This window comes from Lagenorhynchus albirostris, chromosome 4 (genome assembly GCF_949774975.1).
Source record: "Lagenorhynchus albirostris chromosome 4, mLagAlb1.1, whole genome shotgun sequence".
Taxonomy (NCBI): domain Eukaryota; kingdom Metazoa; phylum Chordata; class Mammalia; order Artiodactyla; family Delphinidae; genus Lagenorhynchus; species Lagenorhynchus albirostris.
The window spans coordinates 134317069-134339612 of NC_083098.1; the positions used below are offsets into that span (position 1 = coordinate 134317069).

The 22544-nt window shown below is 38.4% G+C and overlaps 1 protein-coding gene across 6 annotated transcripts in view; it reads right to left on the reverse strand.

The window, feature by feature from the left end:
- The window catches only part of MFSD8 (major facilitator superfamily domain containing 8), a 69171-nt gene extending 51656 nt beyond the window's left edge, over window positions 1-17515 (reverse strand). For 2 of the 6 annotated variants that reach the window (XM_060148694.1, XM_060148693.1), the window contains exons 1-3: window positions 17380-17508; window positions 7851-7942; window positions 3381-3424 (exon numbers count right to left, since the gene is read on the reverse strand). In XM_060148694.1, the coding sequence (XP_060004677.1) occupies window positions 3381-3424; window positions 7851-7942; window positions 17380-17444 (201 nt within the window). In that variant the 5' untranslated portion in view covers window positions 17445-17508. Of the gene's footprint in view, window positions 1-3380; window positions 3425-4246; window positions 4330-7850; window positions 7943-17379 lie in introns of those variants that run through there. The other 4 variants (XM_060148695.1, XM_060148699.1, XM_060148696.1 and 1 more) reach the window with 4 other exon arrangements.
- Between the last annotated feature and the right edge of the window lie 5029 nt (window positions 17516-22544).

Here is a 22544-nt window from a genome sequence, read left to right on the forward strand (position 1 = left end):
TGAATAAACACAGTTCTTGCCATCAAGGAGTTTCCAAACCAGGTTCTACTTAACTGATTCTGAAAAATCCTACATTTTTGAGTAGCTGAGGAAAAAAACCAGCATGCTTTAATTCTTTATCTGTCAAATGGGGGTAACTTCACAGAGTTGTTATGAGAATTATTTAAGCCAAGACATGTATAGTGCCTAGGGTGATGTCTGCCTATAGTATGCACTAAATGAATGTTACCTATACATAAAAAATTAATATTTCTTGGTATTTTGTTTTTACTGATATGTCAGTTTTATTATTATATTTTATTGTAACATGCATGAGTAGTCCCACTATGTCCCTGGGCCTACAGATAACCTATCATTCCAATTCAAAATCTGGGTTTAAGAATATGAGTTTTCCTGGAAATCAATCACAACTCTGGGCAACACAGGCTACGGAATCACTGGGCTGATAGCTGTCTATCAGCCAGGGCCAGAAGCACAAGTCAGCGATTCACAGCAGTGCCAAATTCCTTTCAGACAGATAACTTACTGTTTGGGGGTTTTAGAGAGGTGGTTGGGCCTAGCTTTTTATCTTTCTCACAGATGACTTTTAAGCTAAGTAATATTTGGTAACATATTATCGTAAAAGAGATAGTAGCCTTCAATTAAAAATGAAAATTTTGATAAACAGCAATGACCTACTGTATAGCACAGGGAACTATATTCAGTAGCTTGTAAAAACCTATAATGGAAACGAATCAGAAAAAGAATGTGTGTGTATGTGTGTGTGTGTGTGTGTGTGTGTGTGTGTGTGTGTGTATAACTGAATCACTTTGCTATACATCTGAAACACTGTAAATCAACTATACTTCAATAAAATAAACAAATAACATTTTAAAAAAAGAATGAAAAATCTTAAGACAGTAGGTAACATAGCACTGTAGAGTCAGATTTTGGTTTCATATAGGCTTGATTCTACCATTTTCTAGCTGTGTGATCTTGGGCAAGCTACCTAACTGCTCTAGTCTGAGGTCCTTTATCTGTTAAACAGGAGTGATAATGACCACCTCACAGAGTTGTTATGAAGATTAAAAGATGATTTAGATGAAAGATTTAGTATTGTGCCTGGCACACAATGAGCTATAATATTATTATGAAATAACTTGAGAAAATTAACTCACAAGGTTTTTGGTGAAAATGTTATGCTTGTATTGCCAAAGAACTAGTGATATGTTCATGTGCCCTCAATAAATTTACCTTTGAAGAGATTACAAATATCTGGAGAAAGGAGTGTACCTTTTCAAAATTCAACTTATTATGCTGAGTAGACCTAATTTTGTAAATACCTTTCTTTTGAGAATTTTGAGGTTAAACAAACTAGATACAGGGACCATAGAAATCAAGAGTTTTTATACATGGAAATACATATTTTAGCACAGAAGATATTGCTCCAGAATTGTTAAATATTCTGTTCCAATTCTAATAATTCTGCCAGTATGGAAAGAATTTTTAGTGTCATGAGTAATGACTTCATGTAAAATAAATTTTTAATTAGTTTAAATTAATTTTGAAAATGGCAGTGAAAATGTGGCACTAAATCACTAAAAAGTAAAATGTGTATTTTTTTCCTATATTTCTTTTAAAAGATAGCATAAGAAAATAGGATTTTTAAGTTAAAAATTATAAAAACTGGGCTTCTCTGGTGGCGCAGTGGTTGAGAGTCCGCCTGCCGATGCGGGGGACACGAGTTCTGTGCCCCAGTCCGGGAAGATCCCACATGCCGCGGAACAGCTGGGCCCATGAGCCATGGCCACTGAGCCTGCGCGTCCGGAGCCTGTGCTCCGCAACGGGAGACGCCACAACAGTTAGAGGCCCGCGTACCGCAAAAAAAAAAAAAAAAAAGAAAAGAAAAAAAAATTTTAAAAACTAAAAAATCTAAAATGAAATATAAGATGTCAATAAATTTCTTATATAATAGGTATAATTTTTAAACGCTGTTACAACACTCAATGATAAGTATTAATGATAAAGGGATATGGAAGCACATAGGAAAACCTTCTAATGCAAACTGGGTTGAGGGACAGTAAGAAAAGGCTTTTCAGAGGAGGTGACATTGGATCAAAGCCTTGAAGAATTAATAAAAAATAGTGGAGAAGAAGGGGAAGAAGGGAATGGCAGAGGAAAGGAGAGATGGAGAGAAGGAAAGCACTCCAGAAAAAAAAGGAGGAAAAAGTGTAAAGATCTGAGGACCTTAGGTTCATCCAAGTACATGATATAATAAATTACTGGCTATAGATCTAATATTGGCCAAGGCTCAGTATCTAGGCTGAAACACACACACACACACACACACACACACACACACACTCTCTCTCTCTCTCTCTCTCTCTCTCTCTCTCTCTGTCTCTTTCTCTCTCTCTCTCTCTCCTCTGGAGAAAACCAAAATATAAGGGGCAAGTTGATAAAGAAAAATACACAAAATAATTTAAGAATAAAGAGTTAAGAGTAATGTCATGGAAGCTAAGAGAGTTTCAAGAAGCAAAGAGAGGACAACAATGTCAAACACTACCCAAATGTCACCTAAAGTAAGGACTGAAAAGTATCTACTATTTGGTGAGCGATTAAGTCATTGGAGACCTCATCAAGAGCAGTTGCAGGGTAGCAGAGGAGTTAATCAGATTGTAGCAGGTTAAGGAGTGAAGAGGAGTTAGGAAGCACAGAGGAACTCCTTCAAGAACCTTAACTGAAATATTATTATAGATTAATTATGTCTACCTTAAATACTGATTTTTAATAAATTCATTACTGGAATTTTAAGACAGAACTGACAGTTATATGTCAAATATATTTTTTAAAAAGGTAGAATTGACAGGACTTGATCATCAACTGATGATCAATTGATGTTAGAGTACCCACCAAACTTGCATCTTCTTGTCACTCCCTCCTTCCCATGTAGTAACCACAGCATCAAAACACATGTATTGTCTATTCTTTTCACAATGTCACCTGACAACCCAAATTATTCTATCAGAAAGCATCAAGTTATTCCATAGCAATATCATTTATACATTATAGGAATTCAGACTATGTCTAGCTTAGTTTCCTTTTTATTAGGGAAGGGGTATGGATGGGATGGGAAAGTGGCTAATAAGTAGGTGACCATACATCTACATTTGCCTGCAATTGTCTGGATATAATCCTGCTAAAGCACTCTTTTCACTCCAAGAGTGCTCTGGTTTGCACAATCAAGCATACAGTCACCTTACTTATAAGCCTCTTTTGAAGAATTATTATCTCAAGTTATTTTAGTAAAGATTAACTCTGAATACCAAAGAGATTCTCTAGAAACTACATAAGAGTTATTACTACTACAGCTACATAAGAGACGAATAAAGTGCACAAACCTTTTGGAGATATGGCCATATTGACATTAACACAATAGAAAATCCTGTGAAGAGGCAAATTCTGTTATTTATACTTATAATAATTTCATCACTATAGATACAAATTTTTGAACTATAGCATGGATTTTAAAACATCATTATGAATTTACAAATTTATAACCACAAATGTCTAATTTATTAAGCAATGGAGTTTTATTTATCAGAAGGAAAATAAATATTAAAGGCTGGAAAACATATATATAATTATAGTCCCTCACCACAATTAACATAATAAAAGCAGAGGACCTATTTCTCCTTATTCACGTGTCTTTACTGTAAATGAAAATTACTGGAACTTCCCTGGTGGCAGAGTGTTTAAGAATCTGCCTGCCAATGCAGGGGACACAGGTTCGAGTCCTGGTCTGGAAGGGTCCCACATGCCGTGGAGCAACTAAGTCCGTGCGCCACAACTACTGAGCCTGCGCTCTAGAGCCCACAAGCCAAAACTACTGAAACCTGTGCACCTAGAGCCCATGCTCCGCAGCAAGAGAAGCCACTGCAATGAGAAGCCCGCGCACTGCAACGAAGAGTAGCCCCTGCTCACCGCAACTAGAGAAAGCCCATGCACAGAAACGAAGAACCAACGCAGCCAAAAATAAATAAATTTATTTTTTAAAAAAAGAAAAGAAAATTACTGAGAGTTCTGTTAAGTTTTTATAGCAGAAATGAATGGAGGTAAGGCTACTTTGTTATAGAGGAATTGCTAGACTTCTAATCTGTGTTGTTTGGGAGAGATAATTCACTGTAGGGAGGACTAAGAAGAAGGAAAATGATCTTTAAAGGGGGCAGTGGCTATAAAGAACCAGAATTTCTCAAGATGGGCATACCTTAAAAGAAAATTATCTCTGCTGGCTTTTATTGCTTGAGAACTGTAATGATAAACTCCAATGTTATTTGTAGATTTTAAATATTAGGCACATCCAAGCACAATTCTATCAAGGCTATTTTTAAAAAAGCAGCTCTATTAAGATATAATTCACAATGAATTCACCCATTTAAAGTGTACAATTCAATGGTTCTTAGCGTGCCAGATATGTGCAACCATGACTACAGTCAATTTTAGAATATTTTAGTCACCTCGAAAAGAAACCCTGGACCCTTTAGCTATACTCTTCTATCCTCTATCATTTCCCCAACAGCCCTAAGCAACCACTAATCTACTTTCTGTCTCTATAGATTTTCCTATTCTGGACTTTCATATGAATAGAACCACACAATACGTGGTCTTTTGTGTCTGGCTTCTTTCTTTGCATAATGCTTTCAAGGTTCATCTATGTTGTTGCAGTATCAGTACTACATTCCTTTTTAAAAGTCTGTTTTAAAAAATAATTTAATTATTAGTTTCATCTTAGTGTATTTTGAATTAACACATTGACTTGATGAAAAGAATCAACTAATGTTTGAAAATAAGACTACTATCTCACAATCAAGAAACTTGTAAACAGGTAAAATGTTTCACATGCCAATTAAAATCTAAAGTTAAAAAATTTTTTGCTGTTAAATTTGAAATTATTACTTATATTTTAGATAAATGAGTACAAAAATTAGAAATGCTTTAAATAAAAAAACAATCTGTTGCAGAGATTGTTACCTACACAACATTCATTTGCCCCCTTCCTCCTCTCTGATAGAATCCTGGTTGTATTGAGGTATCCATCACTCCTCCACAAAGCCACAGGCTTTAGAGGACACTGTGTCCACTCCAAATTCCAGAGGGTAGATCCTGATTAGATCTCACTATCCCAGCTGATGATGGGTTTAGAAATTAACAGGTAACCCAATTCTGACCAGTGAGAAATAAGGGGAGGTCTACTTTGGGACCTCCAAGAAAGGACTCCTCGTCTCTTTGGAGGTTTAAAAAATAAGTCCCTTTCAATCAATAAAAATTACTGTGGAAGGATGTGACACGTGGAACTGCTGCTGCATCCCTCCTATAGCCTAAGAATGAAGGCAGTATGTAGAAGAGAGCAAAACCAAAAAACTTATTCAGAAGCAGAGCCAGTGAACTTCACCTGGAGTTGTCCCACTATGGATATCTTATAAGAAAATACAAATTACTGTTCAAGCCAATTTGAATCAACATTTTTTCCTGATATTTGTGGAAAGCATAATAATAGATATACAATCCAAAAAACTGTTGAAAATATCCTTTATTTTGTACTTTTCTTTAGTTTTAGCTTTATTTAAAGTCTATTTTTGCTCAGTATTGAATCATAAAGAAGACTGGCGAGAGAGAGAGAACAAGAGGGTGACCTGGGATAAATGGAAAGGATATGGAAAACAACTTAGTCAAATGACCTTCACTAAATCCATCTCAGGAAAGAAACCATTTGTAAAATTATTGCCTATGGACTTAGAGTCCACGATTGGAAAAAAAATTGATTCCCTAAAACATTCCTTTATAAACTATCACAGTATTGAGAATTCCTATATATTTTCATTCCTTACCATTTTTAACATAATTACAGTTCTTAATATTAAAAATTTTTTTCCTCATAAAGGTTAACTTTTTCAGTAAATATATTTTCAGAAATAATGTTAATAGGTTAAAATAATCAAGCTATACAGATTAATATTCTTGGACTTTACTATTGGTATGTGTCAATATAAAAGTTAAATGAGGTTCACAGGCAACAAAAGTAAAAAGCAAATACATTAAACTACATCAAAATTTAAAACTTCTGTGAATAAAAGGGCACAATCAGCAGAGTGAATAAAAGAGTCACAGAATGGTTGAAAATATTTGCAAATCATATATCTGATCAGGGATTAATATTCAGAATATATAAAGAACTCCTACAACTCAACAACAAAAAACAACCTTATTTAAAAAATGGGCAAAGGACTTGAACAGACATTTCTTCAAAGAAAATATACAAATGGTCAACATGCATGTGAAAAGATGCCTAACGTGAGTAAGGAGAGTAAGTAAGTGAGTAAGGAGATACAAACCAAAGTCACAATAAGCTACTACCCGATTAGAATGACTAATGTCAAATAAACATAAAATAAGAGTTGGTGAGGATGTGGAAAAATCTGAACCCTGACTGTTGATTAGAATGTAAAATGCAGCAGCAGCTATGGAAAAAAGTATAGCAGTTCCTCAAAAAGTTAAAAATAGAATTATCATATGATATAGCAATTCCACTTCTGGATATATACCCAAAAGAACTGAAAGCAGGATGTTAAAGAGATATTTGCACACCCATGTTCACAGCAGCTATTTGTAAGAAACAAGATATGGAATCAACCCAAATGTTCATCAACCGATAAATGGATAAACAAAATGTGGTATATACTGAAGGGGATCAGAACATTCTACCCCAAAATATGCTGCTTTGGCATATTGATTATTTTGAGCTGAAGGCAACTAACAAACAGCAGACACAGAAGGGCTTTCTGTCTTCCCCCTTTCTGCCTAAAAACTGGGCATAAATTTCCCCTGAGAAATGTGCTCTTCCAGTACCAGGAAGAAGAAAATATTCTTATCACTGCAGATGGAGCATCAATGCTGAGATGAGTCTGCACAAACAAACCTTACTCAAATAACCCTCATCCTCCATTAGTTTCCCCCATGTATTTCCTAGTCACTTTCCCACAATTTACCATCCCTAGAAAGCTAACCCCTTTTCTTTGTCTAGTCACCTCTCCACAATTAGAGACCGTTTTTAAAATAGTATATAAGTCCCTGAGTCTAACCCTTTCTTTGGGGTTTTCACTTTTCTATGAAGCCCCGTATCTCACATAAAAATATTAACATCAAATAAATTTTTATGCTTTTCTCCTGTTGATCTGCCTTTTGTCAGTTTAATTTGCAGGCCCCAAATTAAAAACCTTTCCTTTACTTTCTTAGCTATAAAACCTAAGAAAGTAAAGGAAAAGTTTTCCCTCTCCTACAATTTATACAACAGACTATTATTCAACCTTAAAAAGGAAGGAAATTCTGACACATGCTACAACATGGATGAACCTTGAGGACATTACACTAAATGAAATAAATTAATCACAAAATTAAAAAAAAATAAATTACAAAAAAAAAATCACAAAATTAAAAAAAAATAAATTAATCACAAAATTAAAAAATCACAAAATTAAAAATAAAAAAAAGTATGATTTCATTTATATGAACTATCTAGAGTAGCCAAGTTCATAGAAACAGAAAGCAAAATGATGGTTAATGATGGTTGAGGGAAGGGGAAATGAGTTGTTGTTTAATGAGTATAGAGTTTCAATTTTGCAAGATAAAAAAGTTCTGGAGATTGGTTACACAACCATGTAGGGATATTTAACAACTCTGATCTTAGAAATGGTTAAGATGGTACATTTTATGTTATGTGGTTTTTACCATAATAAAAAAATAATTTTAATTAAATGACATTAAAATATATTTTATCTAAATTTTTAAAATTATGTATAATTTCAAATACTTACCTACACTGCTAAGAAACATAGTAAGATACAGAATCCTAATTGATCTCCATCGGCTCTTATAATGCTCCTCAGTTTCTATAATATCCCATTCTCTAGGTATAAAGAAGAAAAATGTAGTATAAAGTTATCTCAGTACATGCAAATCTTTCTGTGGCATAATTTTATTTTCTCTCTCCTAAAGTCATGAAAATTATATGATAGAGGTATAGTTTACTAATATTGGTTTTTACTATACTAATTGATCTATAAATAAGTATTATATCTTTTAATTTCCATGGATTGTATTTATGGATCACTGTGCATAGGAAGTTGGGAGACATGAGGCAGCTTAAAAAGGCAAAACATTTTGTGAACCAATTATTTTGCTATTGTTGGCATGCTATAAACTTATGAATCAAGCATGTTTAAATTTGCTAAACTGACAAAATGAATAAAGTATATCCAAATAAATAAAATAAACTAGCTACAACCATTAGATCTCCTACAGGTGGGATATACAACTAGTAACTATTAAACGATAATAACTGTCATCATTATGACATGCTCTACTTGATGACAGCAAATTAACTTTGCTGTAGGAAGCTATTTTAGTTGGGTACTTTCAGCAAAATTAATATAAAAGTGACACCAGGAAGGTTTGATATGACCTAAGACATTCGTAGCCCTGGAACCTCCTGAAATATTTGCCTTTGCTCCAACACAGGTTACCAGACAAGCTCTGTTAGTGGACCAAAGAGAGACCAAGGCCCCTCCAGACTGGGTTGACCTTTCATTATCACTCTGGACCTGGATTAAGGGCAAGTATGTTAACCACGTAGCCTACCTGTCAGGTGATAACGTTAGCATGTGTACCCATTACATTTTCACATATGCACACAAAAAGAGTTAACAAATTTACCCTAATATAAGCATTATATGTTTTCAAATAATTAAAACAAGCACAACAGACAAAATGCCACCTTATGTTCCAAAATTATTTTCTAAAATAGACTTCGTACTGTTAGTCTTCAAAAAAGAAATTATGTTTTTTTTAAATGTGACATGACTGGGAATGTTAGAGAGGGAATGAAGAAGAGAAATAACATTTATTAGATCTATTACGTGCCAGATATATCAGTTCCTGATATAATATATATGAAGTGCTTAACACTGTATATGCTGTTCCACAAAAATACTGTAATGTCGCATACCTGAAAAATAGCAGAACCCCAGATGCTCGTATTTGCAAATCAATATATTGAAATTTGGAATACATAGTGCAGATACAGGAAGTCCCCTACACACGAACCTTCAAGTTGCAAACTTTCAAAGATGCGAATATGCGTTCGCATGTCCAATCACATAAGTTAGTTCACGTGTCTGGCAAACACTGTCACATGTGTGCATCCTCTAAAAGTGGTTGTGCTTTTGTGTACTTTACTGTACAGTACTGTATAGAGTACAGTAGAACAGTATCTTTATTTCAAGCCCAGGATGTCCAGAAGCAAGCGTAAAAGCAGCGGTGATGTGTCTGGTACCGCTAAGAAGTGCCAAGTGATAACGACAGAAACAGAAGTGAAAATAATTGAGAGAGTGGAACGAGGCAAAAAGATGGTTGACGTCGCTCATTCTTATAACATGAATCGTTCAACCATCAGCACGATTCTAAGAACACGGACGAGATCATGGAATACATGAAGTCTGATGTGCCAATGATGTCGACAATAATATCAAAGAAGTGTGGAAAAATGACGGAGATGGAGAAAGTTCTCAGGGTGTAGATGCAGGATCAGTATCAGTGTTGAGTCCCACTCAGATTAATGCTGATTCAAGTGGAAGCCAAAAGACTTTATGAAGACTTGAAGAAGAAATACGGTGAAGAATCAAAGGGCGCATCTTTTAATGCCAGTCATGGCTGGTTTCATCAGTTCAATGCTACAGCCAACCTTGACAACGTAAAAGTAAGCGGCAAGGCAGCGAGTGCAGATACGGTAGCTGCCTGGGAATTTCCTGAAACGCTTTGAGAAATTATTGATGAAGGCACGTACTCACCCAAGCAGGTTTTTAATGTGGATGAGACAGGACTGTACTGGAAGAGGATGCCAGACCAAAGTTACATCAGTAAGGAGGAAAAGTCAATGGCAGGTTATAGAGCAGCAAAGGATAAGCTAACTCTGTTGTCTGGTGGCAATGCTTCCGGCGATATGAAGCTGAAGCCTCTCTTAGTTTATCATTCAGAGAACCCAAGAGCCCTTAAAAATATAGCCAAGGGCTCTCTTCCTGTTGTGTGGAAGAGTAACCCCAAAGCCTGGGTTACACAGGCCATTTTCCAGGATTGGTTTTTCCACCACTTTATCCCGGAGGTAGAGAACTATTGCTTGGAACATTCTTTTGCTGCTCGATAATGCTCCAGACCACCCCCCATTCATGAACGACTTTCATCCCAACATCAAAGTAGTGCATCTGCCACCAAGTACTATGTTCCTCATCCAACTTATGGACCAGGGAGTTACAGCCACTTTCAAGAAATATTATTCACGTTACACTTTTAGTCAGGCAGTAAAGGTGACTGATGAATCAGGAACAACCTTGCAACAGTTCTGGAAGGACTATAACATCTACAAGGCCACAAAAAACATTGACTGCTTGGCGTGGGGTTATGGCCGCCACCATCAATGGGGTTTGGAAGAAACTTTGCCTGCAGTTTGTTCACGATTTTCATGGATTTGAGAAGTTGGATGAGGAGTCCAAAGAGGTCTTCAGCAACTTAGTGACCCTCAGCGAGAAGCCGGAGCTAGATCTGCAAGAGGACGACTTCATCGAACTCCTTGCTGTGCAACACGAGGAGCTAACTAATGAAGACCTGATGAAACTGGAGACCCAGAGAAAGGACGAAGAGAGACAAGAGGAAGGAGAAGTAACTGAAGAACCGAAGAGATTCACGTAGCAGGAAATGGCAAGGGGATTCTCTTTATTTGAGGCGGCACTGTTAGCTTGTGAGGCACAGGACCTGAACGTAGAACATTACATGAAGGTTGCAGCAGCCGTTCAGAATGCAATCCAGTGCTACCGTGTCATCCATGACGAGAAAAAAAGAGCTACTATCCGAACATCATTGGATCGTTTTTTTCAACGGGGTAGATAGAATTGAATCCAGCAAGGAACCAGAACCTGTGCCACCAACGTCACGCATGAGTGAAACTGCAGCTTGCCCTCTGTCTCCTATTGCTGTCGATCCTTCAGCTCTGCCATCTCCCACCTCCTCTCCCTCCTCCAGTCATTAACTCTTCTGGCCTGTTCACTCGATGCCATTCCCTGTATGCCAGCTGTTGTACTGTACTACTGTACTTTTCAAGGTACTGTACTGTAAGGTTAAAAATGTTTATTTTTTTGTGTTTGTTTTTTATGTGTTATTTGTGTGAAAAGTATTATAAACCTATTACAGTACAGTACTACATAGCCGATTGTGTTATTGGGTACCTAGGGACTTACGAATGCGCTCTCAGAATGGAACTTGTTTGTATGTAGGGGACTTGCTATTATTACATATCAGCAAAAGGTATTCACCATTCAATCCCACAGCACTGAATTCTTGTATCAGTTTAAAGTACTGGGTTACTATTATAGTTTTAATGAACTCATTATTATTTTCTGGAGATCAGAAATCTAACTGATAATCATGAATAAGAACTATCACTAAAATAAACCTGAACGTTTTCAAATAACCAATTTGCTCATATCTTATCTAAGTTATGGAACTAAGAGAAGTAAATAATCTGATTCTGAAAAAAAATGTAATAAAATTGTTTGTTTGAGTGACTTTGACTTGAAGGTCAGTCAAAAATCTTTCTTTTTTTTTTTTTTTTTTTTTTGCGGTACGCGGGCCTCTCACTGTTGTGGCCTCTCCCATTGCGGAGCACAGGCTCCGGCCCGTGCAGGTTCAGCGGCCATGGCTCACGGGTCCAGCCGCTCCGCGGCATGTGGGATCCTCCCGGACCAGGGCGCGAACCCGCATCCCCTGCATCGGCAGGCGGACTCTCAAACCACTGCGCCACCAGGGAAGCCCCAAAAATCTTTCTTCTTTTAATGACAGCTATTAAATATTGAAGGGATGATAGAAAATCACCATTTACTCTCCATGTAATAATGGATGAAAGCAAAGATCATCAGTGAATCCTAAAATAACTGGTTGGAAGGTCAAAAGTCCTCAAAGTATCACTCTTTTGTCGATCCACTAATCAGAAAATGGAAAATGAGCCTTTATAATTGAGAGATATAACAGTCACCCTCTTAACCAAGTAGTCAAGCGTGGCATCCCCGACAGTGGGATGGCCTGGCATCCAATGCTTCCTGACAGAATACACTGGGATGTTCTCAACATAAGCCATGGGATTTTCTTGCCAGAAATGTTTGACCAGGATCTACCCAGAAATGGTCCACAAATTCAGAACGTGAGAAGTTCCAAAGAAAACAGAAAACTAATCTAGACTTATCAGAAGATTCAATGTTAGTAAGAACAAAAGAGAAGGTCAGGGGATAGTTTTAGGTTGGAAGAGTCTAAAAAGACATAAGGATCAATGCTTGAACATTAATCAGATCCTATTTAAAAAAGAATACCCGTAGAGTACATTTTTGGAACAACTGGAAAAATATGAGTATAGTCTGTATAGTACATGATATTTTGAATTAGTAGTGTATTTCTAGCTCTGGTACAGTGACATAGCTGTGTAAAAGAATGTCTATGTTTTGGGGAGATGGAGGCTGCAGACTAAAATGTTTAGGATAAAGTGCCATAATGTCTGCAACCTACTTTTGGGTAGTCTGGCAAAAGAGGGGTGGTTGTGTGTGTGTATGTGTGTGTATGTGTAGAAAGATTTGAGCAGTGTGGAAAAGGCTAACAATGACAGGGTAATCAGGTATTTATTGCACTGTTTTTTCAATTTTTCTACGGATTTAAAATGTTTCAAAATAAAAATTTTACTTTTCCTTATTTTTTAAAATAAATTTATTTATCTATTCATGTATTTATTTATTTTTGGCTGTGTTGGGTCTTTGTTGCTGTGTGCGGGCTTTCTCTAGTTGCGGTGAGGGGGGTTACTCTTTGTTGCAGTGCATGGGCTTCTCATTGTCGTGGCTTCTCTTGTTGCGGAGCACGGGCTCTAGGCATGCAGGCTTCAGTAGTTGTGGCACATGGGCTCAGTAGTTTTGGCTTGCGGGCTCTAGAGCTCAGGCTCAGTAGTTGTGGCACACAGGCTTAGTTGCTCCACGGCATGTGGGATCTTCCCAGGCCAGGGATCGAACCTGTGGAGGCTTCCCTGGTGGTGCAGTGGTTAAGAATCCACCTGCCAATGAAGGGGACACAGGTTCGATCCCTGGCCCGGGAAGATCCCACATGCCGTGGAGCAACCAAGCCCGTGCGCCACAACTACTGAGCCTGCATGCTGCAACTACTGAAGCCCGCGTGCCTAGAGCCCATGCTCTGCAACAAGAGAAGCCACTGCAATAAGAAGCCTGCACACTGCAATGAAGAGTAGCCCGTGCTCTCCACAACTAGAGAAAGCCCATGCACAGCAATGAAGATCCAACGCAGCCAAAAAAAAATAAAAATTAAAAAAAAAAGTATAACTTTGGTGAAGAAATGTATCTTTCTTCCTTGTTGGAGATAGTAGGAACATAGGAGAATATAACTGTCCTTCAATCAAGTTACCATTTTTATTACATTCCAACGTGATTTGTTTAACATTTTGATTCCTTTCTATTATCATTGCTGTATTCTGGTATTAGTTCTCCATTTGAGATTCTCCTTCAAGTAAAGTTGCAATGCTAAAGGGTTTTGTCCTGTCCAAAATTTTCATTACAAACTATACCTCAAATGATAGTATGGGGCTTCCCTGGTGGCGCAGTAGTTGAGAATCTGCCTGCTAATGCAGGGACACGGGTTCCAGCCCTGGTCTGGGAAGATCCCACATGCCGCGGAGCAACTAGGCCCGTGAGCCACAACTACTGAGCCTGCGCGTCTGGAGCCTGTGCTCCGCAACAAGAGAGGCCGCGATAGTGAGAGGCCCGCGCACTGCGATGAAGAGGGGCCCCCGCTTGCCACAACTAGAGAAAGCCCTCGCACAGAAACGAAGACCCAACACAGCCAAAAATAAAATAAATAAATAAATAATAATTTTTTAAAAAATGATAGCATGTTTATCAAAGTTGCGACTCAAAAACTATGAGGAATACACATGGATTTACTGAGGGGGAAAATAAAATTGTACTTTTACCAGAGAGAGCATCTGTGAACTACTGAACAGCAAAAAAGAACCCATATTGCAAGAGGAAAAAGAAAGCAGTGTGTGGTCACTGACAAAATAGTGTAATGGTATAAAAGTTATAGAAATTAAAAGACAGAAATAAATTGAGAATGTTCTATAAAAGTATCTTGTATACAACCATAAGTTCTAGTAATATTTGTTTTACAGAGACTAGGCTAACGTTGCAAAGAAAAATTTTAAGTACCTATAATACTTTAGGATATTCTAAGAGCGGGATCAGCAAACTACAGTCTAATAGGCCAAATCTGGCCTACCACATGTTTTTGTGTAGCCCATGAGCTAAGAATGGTTTTTACAGTTGAATATTTGTGATCAATTTCATGACAGAAAACATTAACTTTGACAATAACATTGACAATGAACAATAACATTCATTATTAGACTTGTATTACAAAAAATTGTACTCATTTATTATTACATTTTAAATTTCATTACTACAAAATTTTGTGGAAATTTATTTTCTTTCTTGTTATCTAAGTACCTATATAATAACTTTGATTTTGCCTCCTGGCCTGCAAAGCCTAAAATATTTACCATATGGGCCTTTACAGGAAAAGTCTGCCAACCCTGGTCTCTTAAATTCTATGGATAAGGTCAGTGGGGATTCCTGAGGACTTGATGAAAGGCTGAGGTTGGTGGTGAACTAGGCTCATCTTTTTGCAATTTACTCAAAGTGAACAGGGCTTGCCAGTTAGTTTTACATATGTTCCCTTTACTAGGGAATCTACGTTTTTAAAGACAGTACACTTATTGAATTATTCTCAAAATACTCCCTTTTTATTTTAAAAATGCTAAATCTAGAAATTAAATTCAGATAGGCAGAACATCTGAATTTAAATGGACCCTAATGAGCATCAATTACTTGAACAAAAGAGAAAGAAAAAAAACCCCTTTTAAAGTAGGTTTATTTGGACAAAGTGACAGAATGTACCATAAGAATACATCTAACCATAACTGAAGGATCCTGAAATCTATCTGGAAAACAACCAAGAATTAGGAGGAAGCAAAAACAATGCTGAGAAATCCAAAAATCACAAAGTCCATGTACTCAAGCTCATGCACTTGATTAATACGAGAGACCTTTAGCTTTCGGTCAGAGCTTCCATGTTCTAACTCCCTACAATTCTATTAAGCTTAGATACATGATTTTCAAAGCCACAGCAAACTAGAAGTCCCAAAGAAAAGTTGGGAGAAGTTTGCAGACAGCAACAAAAACAGAGGTTGCCAACAGATAACAAAAACATGATGAGGAATAGTCTGCCAGAAACAGAATAGGCTGAAAAATGAAAAATAGATGTGAAAAGTATAGCACTGTAGAACAAATCAGTATAGCAGCACATAGTCCCAAATGCCTTATTAGGCCCGGAGGATGTCACTCTATCACAATATATTTCAGCAGTGACATTCATTTTAATGATCTCAAGATAAAATGTAAACAAAATTACATTCCATATATTCCATTTAGTAAATCAGGGACCTGACAAATACATTTTCCAAAGGGTTTCAAACAAAGTGATTTTTAAAAAAGGTTTGGTGCTCATACACAGAAATAAACTCAAAGGATTAAGGACCTAAATGTAAGGTTGGATACTATTGTATAAAACTCTTAGAGGAAAATATAGGCAGAATACTCTCTGACATAAATCACAGCAAGATCTTTTTCTACCATCTCCTAGAGTAATGAAAATAAAAACAAAAATAAACAAATGAGACCTAATTAAACTTAAAAATTTTTGCACAACAAAAGAAACCATAAACAAAATGAAAAGACAGCCCTCAGAATGGGAGAAAATATTTGCAAACGAAGCATCTGACAAGGGAATAATCTCCAAAATATACCAACTGCACATGCAGCTCAATATCAAAAAACCCACAAACAACCCAATCAAAACCTGGGCAGAAGACCTAAACAGACATTTCTCCAAAGAAAACATACAGATGGCCAACAAATACATGAAAAGATGGTCAACATCATTAATTATTAGAGAAACTACAATGAGGTATCACCTCACACTGGTCAGAATGGCCATCAACAAAAATTCTACAAACGATAAATGCTGGAGAGAGTGTGGAGAAAAGAGAACCCTCCTACACGGTTGGTGGGAATGTAAATTGGTACAGCCATTATGGAGAACAGTATGGAGGATCCTTAAAAAACTAAAAATAGAGCTACTACATGATCCAGCAATCCCACTCCTAGGCATACATCCAGAGAAAACCATAATTCGAAATGATGCATGCACTCCAATGTTCACTGCAGCACTATTTACAACAGCCAGGACATGGAAGCAACCTCAATGTCCATCGACAGAGAAATGGATAAAGAAGATGTGGAACATATATACAATGGAATATTACTCAGCCATAAAAAGAAGGAAACAGTACCACTTGCAGAGACGTGGACAGATCTAGAGATTGTCATACAGAGGGAAGTAAGTCAGAAAGAGAAAAACAAATATCATGATATCACTTATATGTGGAATCTAGAAAAATGGTAGAGATGAACCTATTTGCAAAGCAGAAATAGAGTCTCAGATGTAGAGAACAAACTTATGATTGGGGGGGCAGTGGGATGAATTGGGATGTTGGGACTGACATATCTCCACATATATACAGCTGTCACAGACAGCTGAAGTTTACCTGTGAATTTAATTTACTGTAATAATTATATATGTTTAAAATAATACTTAACTTCGTTTTCCTAAAGGTTTAAATACATAACTGCAGAGTAAGAAACAAACTCTAACAACTCCAGGGTCAAAATAACCAGAATAATAAGGGTCAAAATACACTTCATCCCTTAAATGCTTAAAAATTAGTCTTTATTTATACATTTGACATAGGACAAAGGGGAGCTCATCTTAGGTTTACTTGCAAAAAAGTATCAAGAAGTTATCAGGCAATTAGTTAAGTGAATACTGAGACCGGTATCTTCAAGTCTCGAATAAAACTGTGTGAAACGTATAATCAGTTCTGTAAAGGGCCAAATGCAGAGGCTTGGCGTAAAGGTACAAAAGGCAGTTTGCGTTTCTTCAACACCTTCAACAGAACCCGCCGGCTCAAGGCGCCCCGCGGAAGTGAAAGCGCATCTCCAAGTCTCGCGCAACCTGCCGCCGGCTCCCGCCACCCTGACACCCCTCCTTCGGCCCACAAAGCCTGATGCAGGGAAAGGGACCAGTCCCAATAGCGCAGGAGGGTCAGAAGGCCTTCCCCCAACATCCGCTCACCTGCTTCCGGGTATGCTGTGGCCTAAGAGCGGCTCCTGCTCAGCCTCTACCCCCAAGCTCGCCATAATTACTGCTCCCACAAAGCTTGGGGCCAACTCTCGCGATACCTCCTGCTCCCTCCCATTCCAGGCAGCCTGAAGCTGTCAAAACAGGCCAGCAAGTGCGCGTGCACGCCCAGAGACCAGAGTGGGCGGAGCACCCCAGGTCAGAGGCGGGGGCCCCCGGGAGGAGGGGCGGTGCCGAGAGGATGATGAGTGTTAAGGGCGGGGCCCTAAGTCCTTATCCTCCTCCAGGGTACGGGCCTCTCCGCCTCCAGGAACAAGGCGCGGAAGAGCCAGGGAGGGTTCGGGGGCGTGTCCAAACAGCCACCCCGCCCAGGGTTCGTCCTCCTCCCCAGCTTCCCTGTCAGCTCCCCGTCGCTTCTCAGCTCCTGGAGAGGCTGCTGTAGCTGCGGTTGGGCCTCAGAAAGGAGGCGAGTCCCGAGAGGCTAGAGAGCCGCGGTGTTCGGAGTCTCGGCCAGCTGGACAGCAGGCGCCCACCAAGCGGCCATTGAGTAAGTAGACGGTCCCAGCCGCGCTTCCCAAGCCTCTTGCCGCGCTTGCCTACGTGCCAGTAGGCAGGACTGAGAGCGCAAGGCTTGGCGGGAGATACGGGGGTCCCGGGCCGAGTGAGGTGGGCAGGCGGGCTGTCCCTTCTCCCTGTGGAAAGTGGAGGTGGCTACGCGCTGTGGTTTTCTTGCTCGGCTAACTACAAAGGCACCTTACCCGTAGTGCCTTATTAGGACCTGGGATGAAGATGATCCCCAAATTCGAACCCACCGCCGCCTGCGTGGACTGAGAACTTCCGCCGTGCGAGATGCCACTCAGCAGAGCCTGCTGCTGTAACCTGGGGGTTAGAAAAGCCACAGCACCAGTTTGACAATGACCAGATCTTTTCATCACAAGGAAAATGACATTTTTAGAAAATATATTCTGGGTTGTTTTTGTTTGTTTTCAGTAGATCTTGGTGCTGCTCCTTTCCTAGTGCTTACATATTAACGTCTTACCCCTACAAGCAGGCTTGTAAGCTAATTGGTAGCAGTAGTCATGTGTGTCACAATTACTGTTTTATTAGCACTAGATACATTCTTATGTGATTTCATTTGATCACAACTGTTCTATGACAGGTAAAGCAGACACGTTTCTATTTTACAGAGAACTAAGGCTTAGAAAAGTTAATAACTTACCCAGAATCACTCAGTGTGAAAGTATCAGAGTTGAGACTCAAATTCAGTTGTTTTCGATCAATATTTAGGAGCACTTATCCTATGCCAGGCACTATACTGGTTATGTGTTGTATGGTATATGACATCACTCTGATCTTTGTCTTGTTTGTGACCTTGTGTGTATCCTGTTTGACACATTCCACTGGTGAACAGCTAAACTTGAAATGTGTTTTCTACTAGTTCAGAATTATCTTCTGAATCCAGACCTGACATTGTATACTTGGATTCAGTCTTGCAAATTTGCTTGTAACAGCTCACAAAAGCATATCAGATTCCTGTGATTGTTTCCAAGAAGGTACATGGGTAAAATTAGTATTTTTTTGTCATAATGTTGCTTTACTATATCTTCAGCTTCTTTTTAATCTCTGGAGCCTAGCACAGAGTATGGCATATATATATATGTATATTTGATAAAGGAACTTTTAACCAGTATTGCACCAAGCAGAATGGTTACTAAATAAATACATGTTGAATGAACACTTATTGAATTACCTCATTTCATCCCTACAACAATCCTCTGAGGTGGGATTGTCTCAAGCATAAAAGGAAATTGAAAATATGGAGATTAAGTAATTTGCCTAGGGTCACACCTCCAATTAGCAACAGAGCTAGAATCCAAGAAACACAGGACTCCTGACTATAAAGCCTGTGCTTTTCACCACCAGCCTTCCTATGAAAAGAAGGTCAAGATTCTTTTCCTATATCTCTTAAAATATTTCAAAACAAGTAATCAATTTTTATATAAATGAAATAATTTGCTATTATGTATTAGGCCAGCTATTATTCCCTCTTTATAGTTTAAGGTGGCTTATTCAAGCCACCTTCACACTGCTAGTGAAGAACCCAGGTCTTCTGACACTGCTATTTTCCATTGTTGCCTCCAAGTGATGACTTCAGATGGCAGAAGTACATGGGATGAATGCATGTACAACTGGTGAAATCTAAATAAGCTCTGTGTATTGTACCAATAAAAAAAAAGGAACAAATCATTTCTTAGAAACATACACAGTAAACATTAAAAAAAATTGTTTAAAAACCTAATTATTTCTTTTAAAGCCCATGGAAAAGAAGAACTAAATTTGAAAAGAGATTCGATTATTTGCTAAATGTTTCACATAAGCATATGATACAGTCCACCTGTTGTATTTCCTTAGATGACTGCTTAGAATAGAATAGACAGCTAGAATAGATACCTCTCCAAACAAATAAACAAAGTTCCTCTTCTCCAAATTAAGATGAAAAGGAATTAAATTTGTCGAGGTAGCGTAATAGATTTTAATAGTGGATATTGGTGTATCGAAACCCTACTGTAAGTTGCTACTTAAACTTGCATTGAAAATAAGTGATTTAAAAGTGAAGTTATAAGATAAAAATTAAGTCTGCATTTTTGTGGAGTAAAGTTCTTCTACATGGTGGTATTTTTTTTTATTTCATATATGCCTTTGAGATATGTATCAACTATATGAGGATAAAAGTCCAGAAACAATTAGTGTTGCACTTAAATGCTTAAGTACTTGAGTGATAGGCGGTAAAAGTACTAGATGGCGTAAATAGACATTGAGTGTCATTTTAGCAATAGAGCTCATTTCCAAGAAAGACTTTTCATTCCTTGGCACTATACTAGAACTTCTATATTTGTTTCACTTTGTTTTTCTTTTTTGCATTGTCTATATAAAAGTATAGATGACAATTGTGTCAGTTTGGCTTGATACACACTGCAAAAGTGGGTCCTGTTTCTGCACAAGCTCACTGGTGTCAGTTCAGCTTAATGTGGGGACTTTAAAAAGTATCTGATGTGGCTCCAGATGGGGCCTCCTCTTGGTATATTGGAGTTATCTTTACCCTGGGCTTGGATTATAATCTGTTCATGGTGGCACTGGATAGCAGTTAGCCCTGCCTAGAAAGACCTACGTGTTTAGAGCATCCCAGAAAACCTGGTATTTTATATCATTCTTGGGGCTGAAATGGGATTTAAGAAGATCTGTGTAACCCCAGACTCCCAGAACGAAGATTATCATAAGCCATGTGTGTGTTTGATTTGCTTTCTGTTCATGACTGGTCAGTTGTTTACTGTCAGGTAAATGTAGCAAGGAAAATGCTGGCTCTAGATTTGGAGTGCTGACTCTTATGGCCTATATTACATGAAATTAAAGTAATTCAGCATCTTTCCTAGTATAGGGTTGAAAATTAGAAATGCCTAAACAATTTAGGCACCTAATAAATATAGAACTTTACAAAATACTTGAAGAGTTCATTTTTCTCAGGTCTTTTCCTGTTCTCTGGCAACTTTGTACTTTTGCATGTTTGTCTTAGCTTGTTTATCTATTACCACCCCAGAAGAATACTGTGTAGAAAAATGGGTTGTCTCATGAATAGTTTAGTACTTTTCTTCTTACTGTAAAACATGAGTGTTGGAATTTTGTTGTTTTTTACACTAACATGGAATATGCATATTGCTTTTGAAGCTGTGGATGTTACAAGGGAAGATATTGGCCCCCCATTCTTTTCCTACCACTGTAGAGAAAATAAGTAGTCTATAATACTTGCAAAAGATAATGAAGTCCTGTCTTGTAATGACATGCCGTTGTTCTCCTGCAGTTTAATAAATGTACATGAAAATGTATCAGTGCTATTTTTTGAACAATTCCAGAAAGACCCAAGTGAAACAGGAGGGAAGGGGGCAGGGCACAACCTTTAAAAGAATGACAGAGCCTGAGGACAGGACATAAACTGATTAGAACCAAATAGGTCCAAGATGGCAGACTAGTCGACTTCCGCTAGACCTTAAACCTCAGGATACGCTCATTTTAACACATCAGCAAGCTAAATGACACACCCACAGGCACCATGACAGTTCCAAGGCCGACCATAAAGGTCAAAAAGTAGGTAGTGGCCCACTTCCTGGAAATTCCCACCCCTTCCCCAAAATAGCTGGAATACTCCTCCCACTCACTAGCCTATGGAATTACCTACCCTTATAAAAACTGACAACCCCGTACCCTGGTGCCTTTCTCACCTTCTGAGATGGCCCACACTCTGTGGATTGTGTTTCTCTCTAAATAAATCCACTTTTTACCTTTCACTTTGTCTCTCCCTGAATTCTTTCTGCAATGAGACATCAAGAACCTGAGCTTCATTAAGTCCTGAGACCAGATGTGTGATCTCAGTTAAAAGACTGTGGGTTCGAGTCCCAGTCTGGGTTTTGGCTGGGTTCAAGCCCTGGCCCATGGGTTCAAGTCCCAATCTGAGTTGCACAGTTTCACAAAGAGTAAAAAATTAAAATCATCATTCATCACTCGGAATTTTTTCCTTATGCTCTAGAAGCCCCCTGAATAGAGTTGCATATCTTAATATATAAAAAGAGTTGGTCTCTTATTTGAAATACAGAACACTAATTCAGAATTTTGCTATTTGGGTAAAGAATAAACTGTTCCATTTCTACCACAGCTGGGTATACTCACTTGAACTCTATTGAGTTAATCTATGGGTGATATTAATCACCCATAGATTAACACTACAGGAGTCAGTGCAGATCCCACCAGTTAAAGGTTCAGTTCTCCAGATGCCATTGCTTGTGATGCCAGCCAGACTTTTGACTGACTTGGCTACAGATTTGGGGCTTCCTGTAACCCCCTTGGATCAATAATTTGCTAGAACAACTCAGAAGAACTAAGTAGGGCTTCCCTGGTGGCGCAGTGGTTGAGAGTCCGCCTGCCAATGCAGCGGACACGGGTTCGTGCCCCGGTCCGGGAGGATCCCACATGCTGCGGAGCGGCTGGGCCCGTGAGCCCAGCGCGTCCGGAGCCTGTGCTCCGCGGCGGGAGAGGCCACATCAGTGAGGGGCCCGCGTACCGCAAAAAAAAAAAAAAATATATTGATCACGCTTTGTGCCAGGCTGACG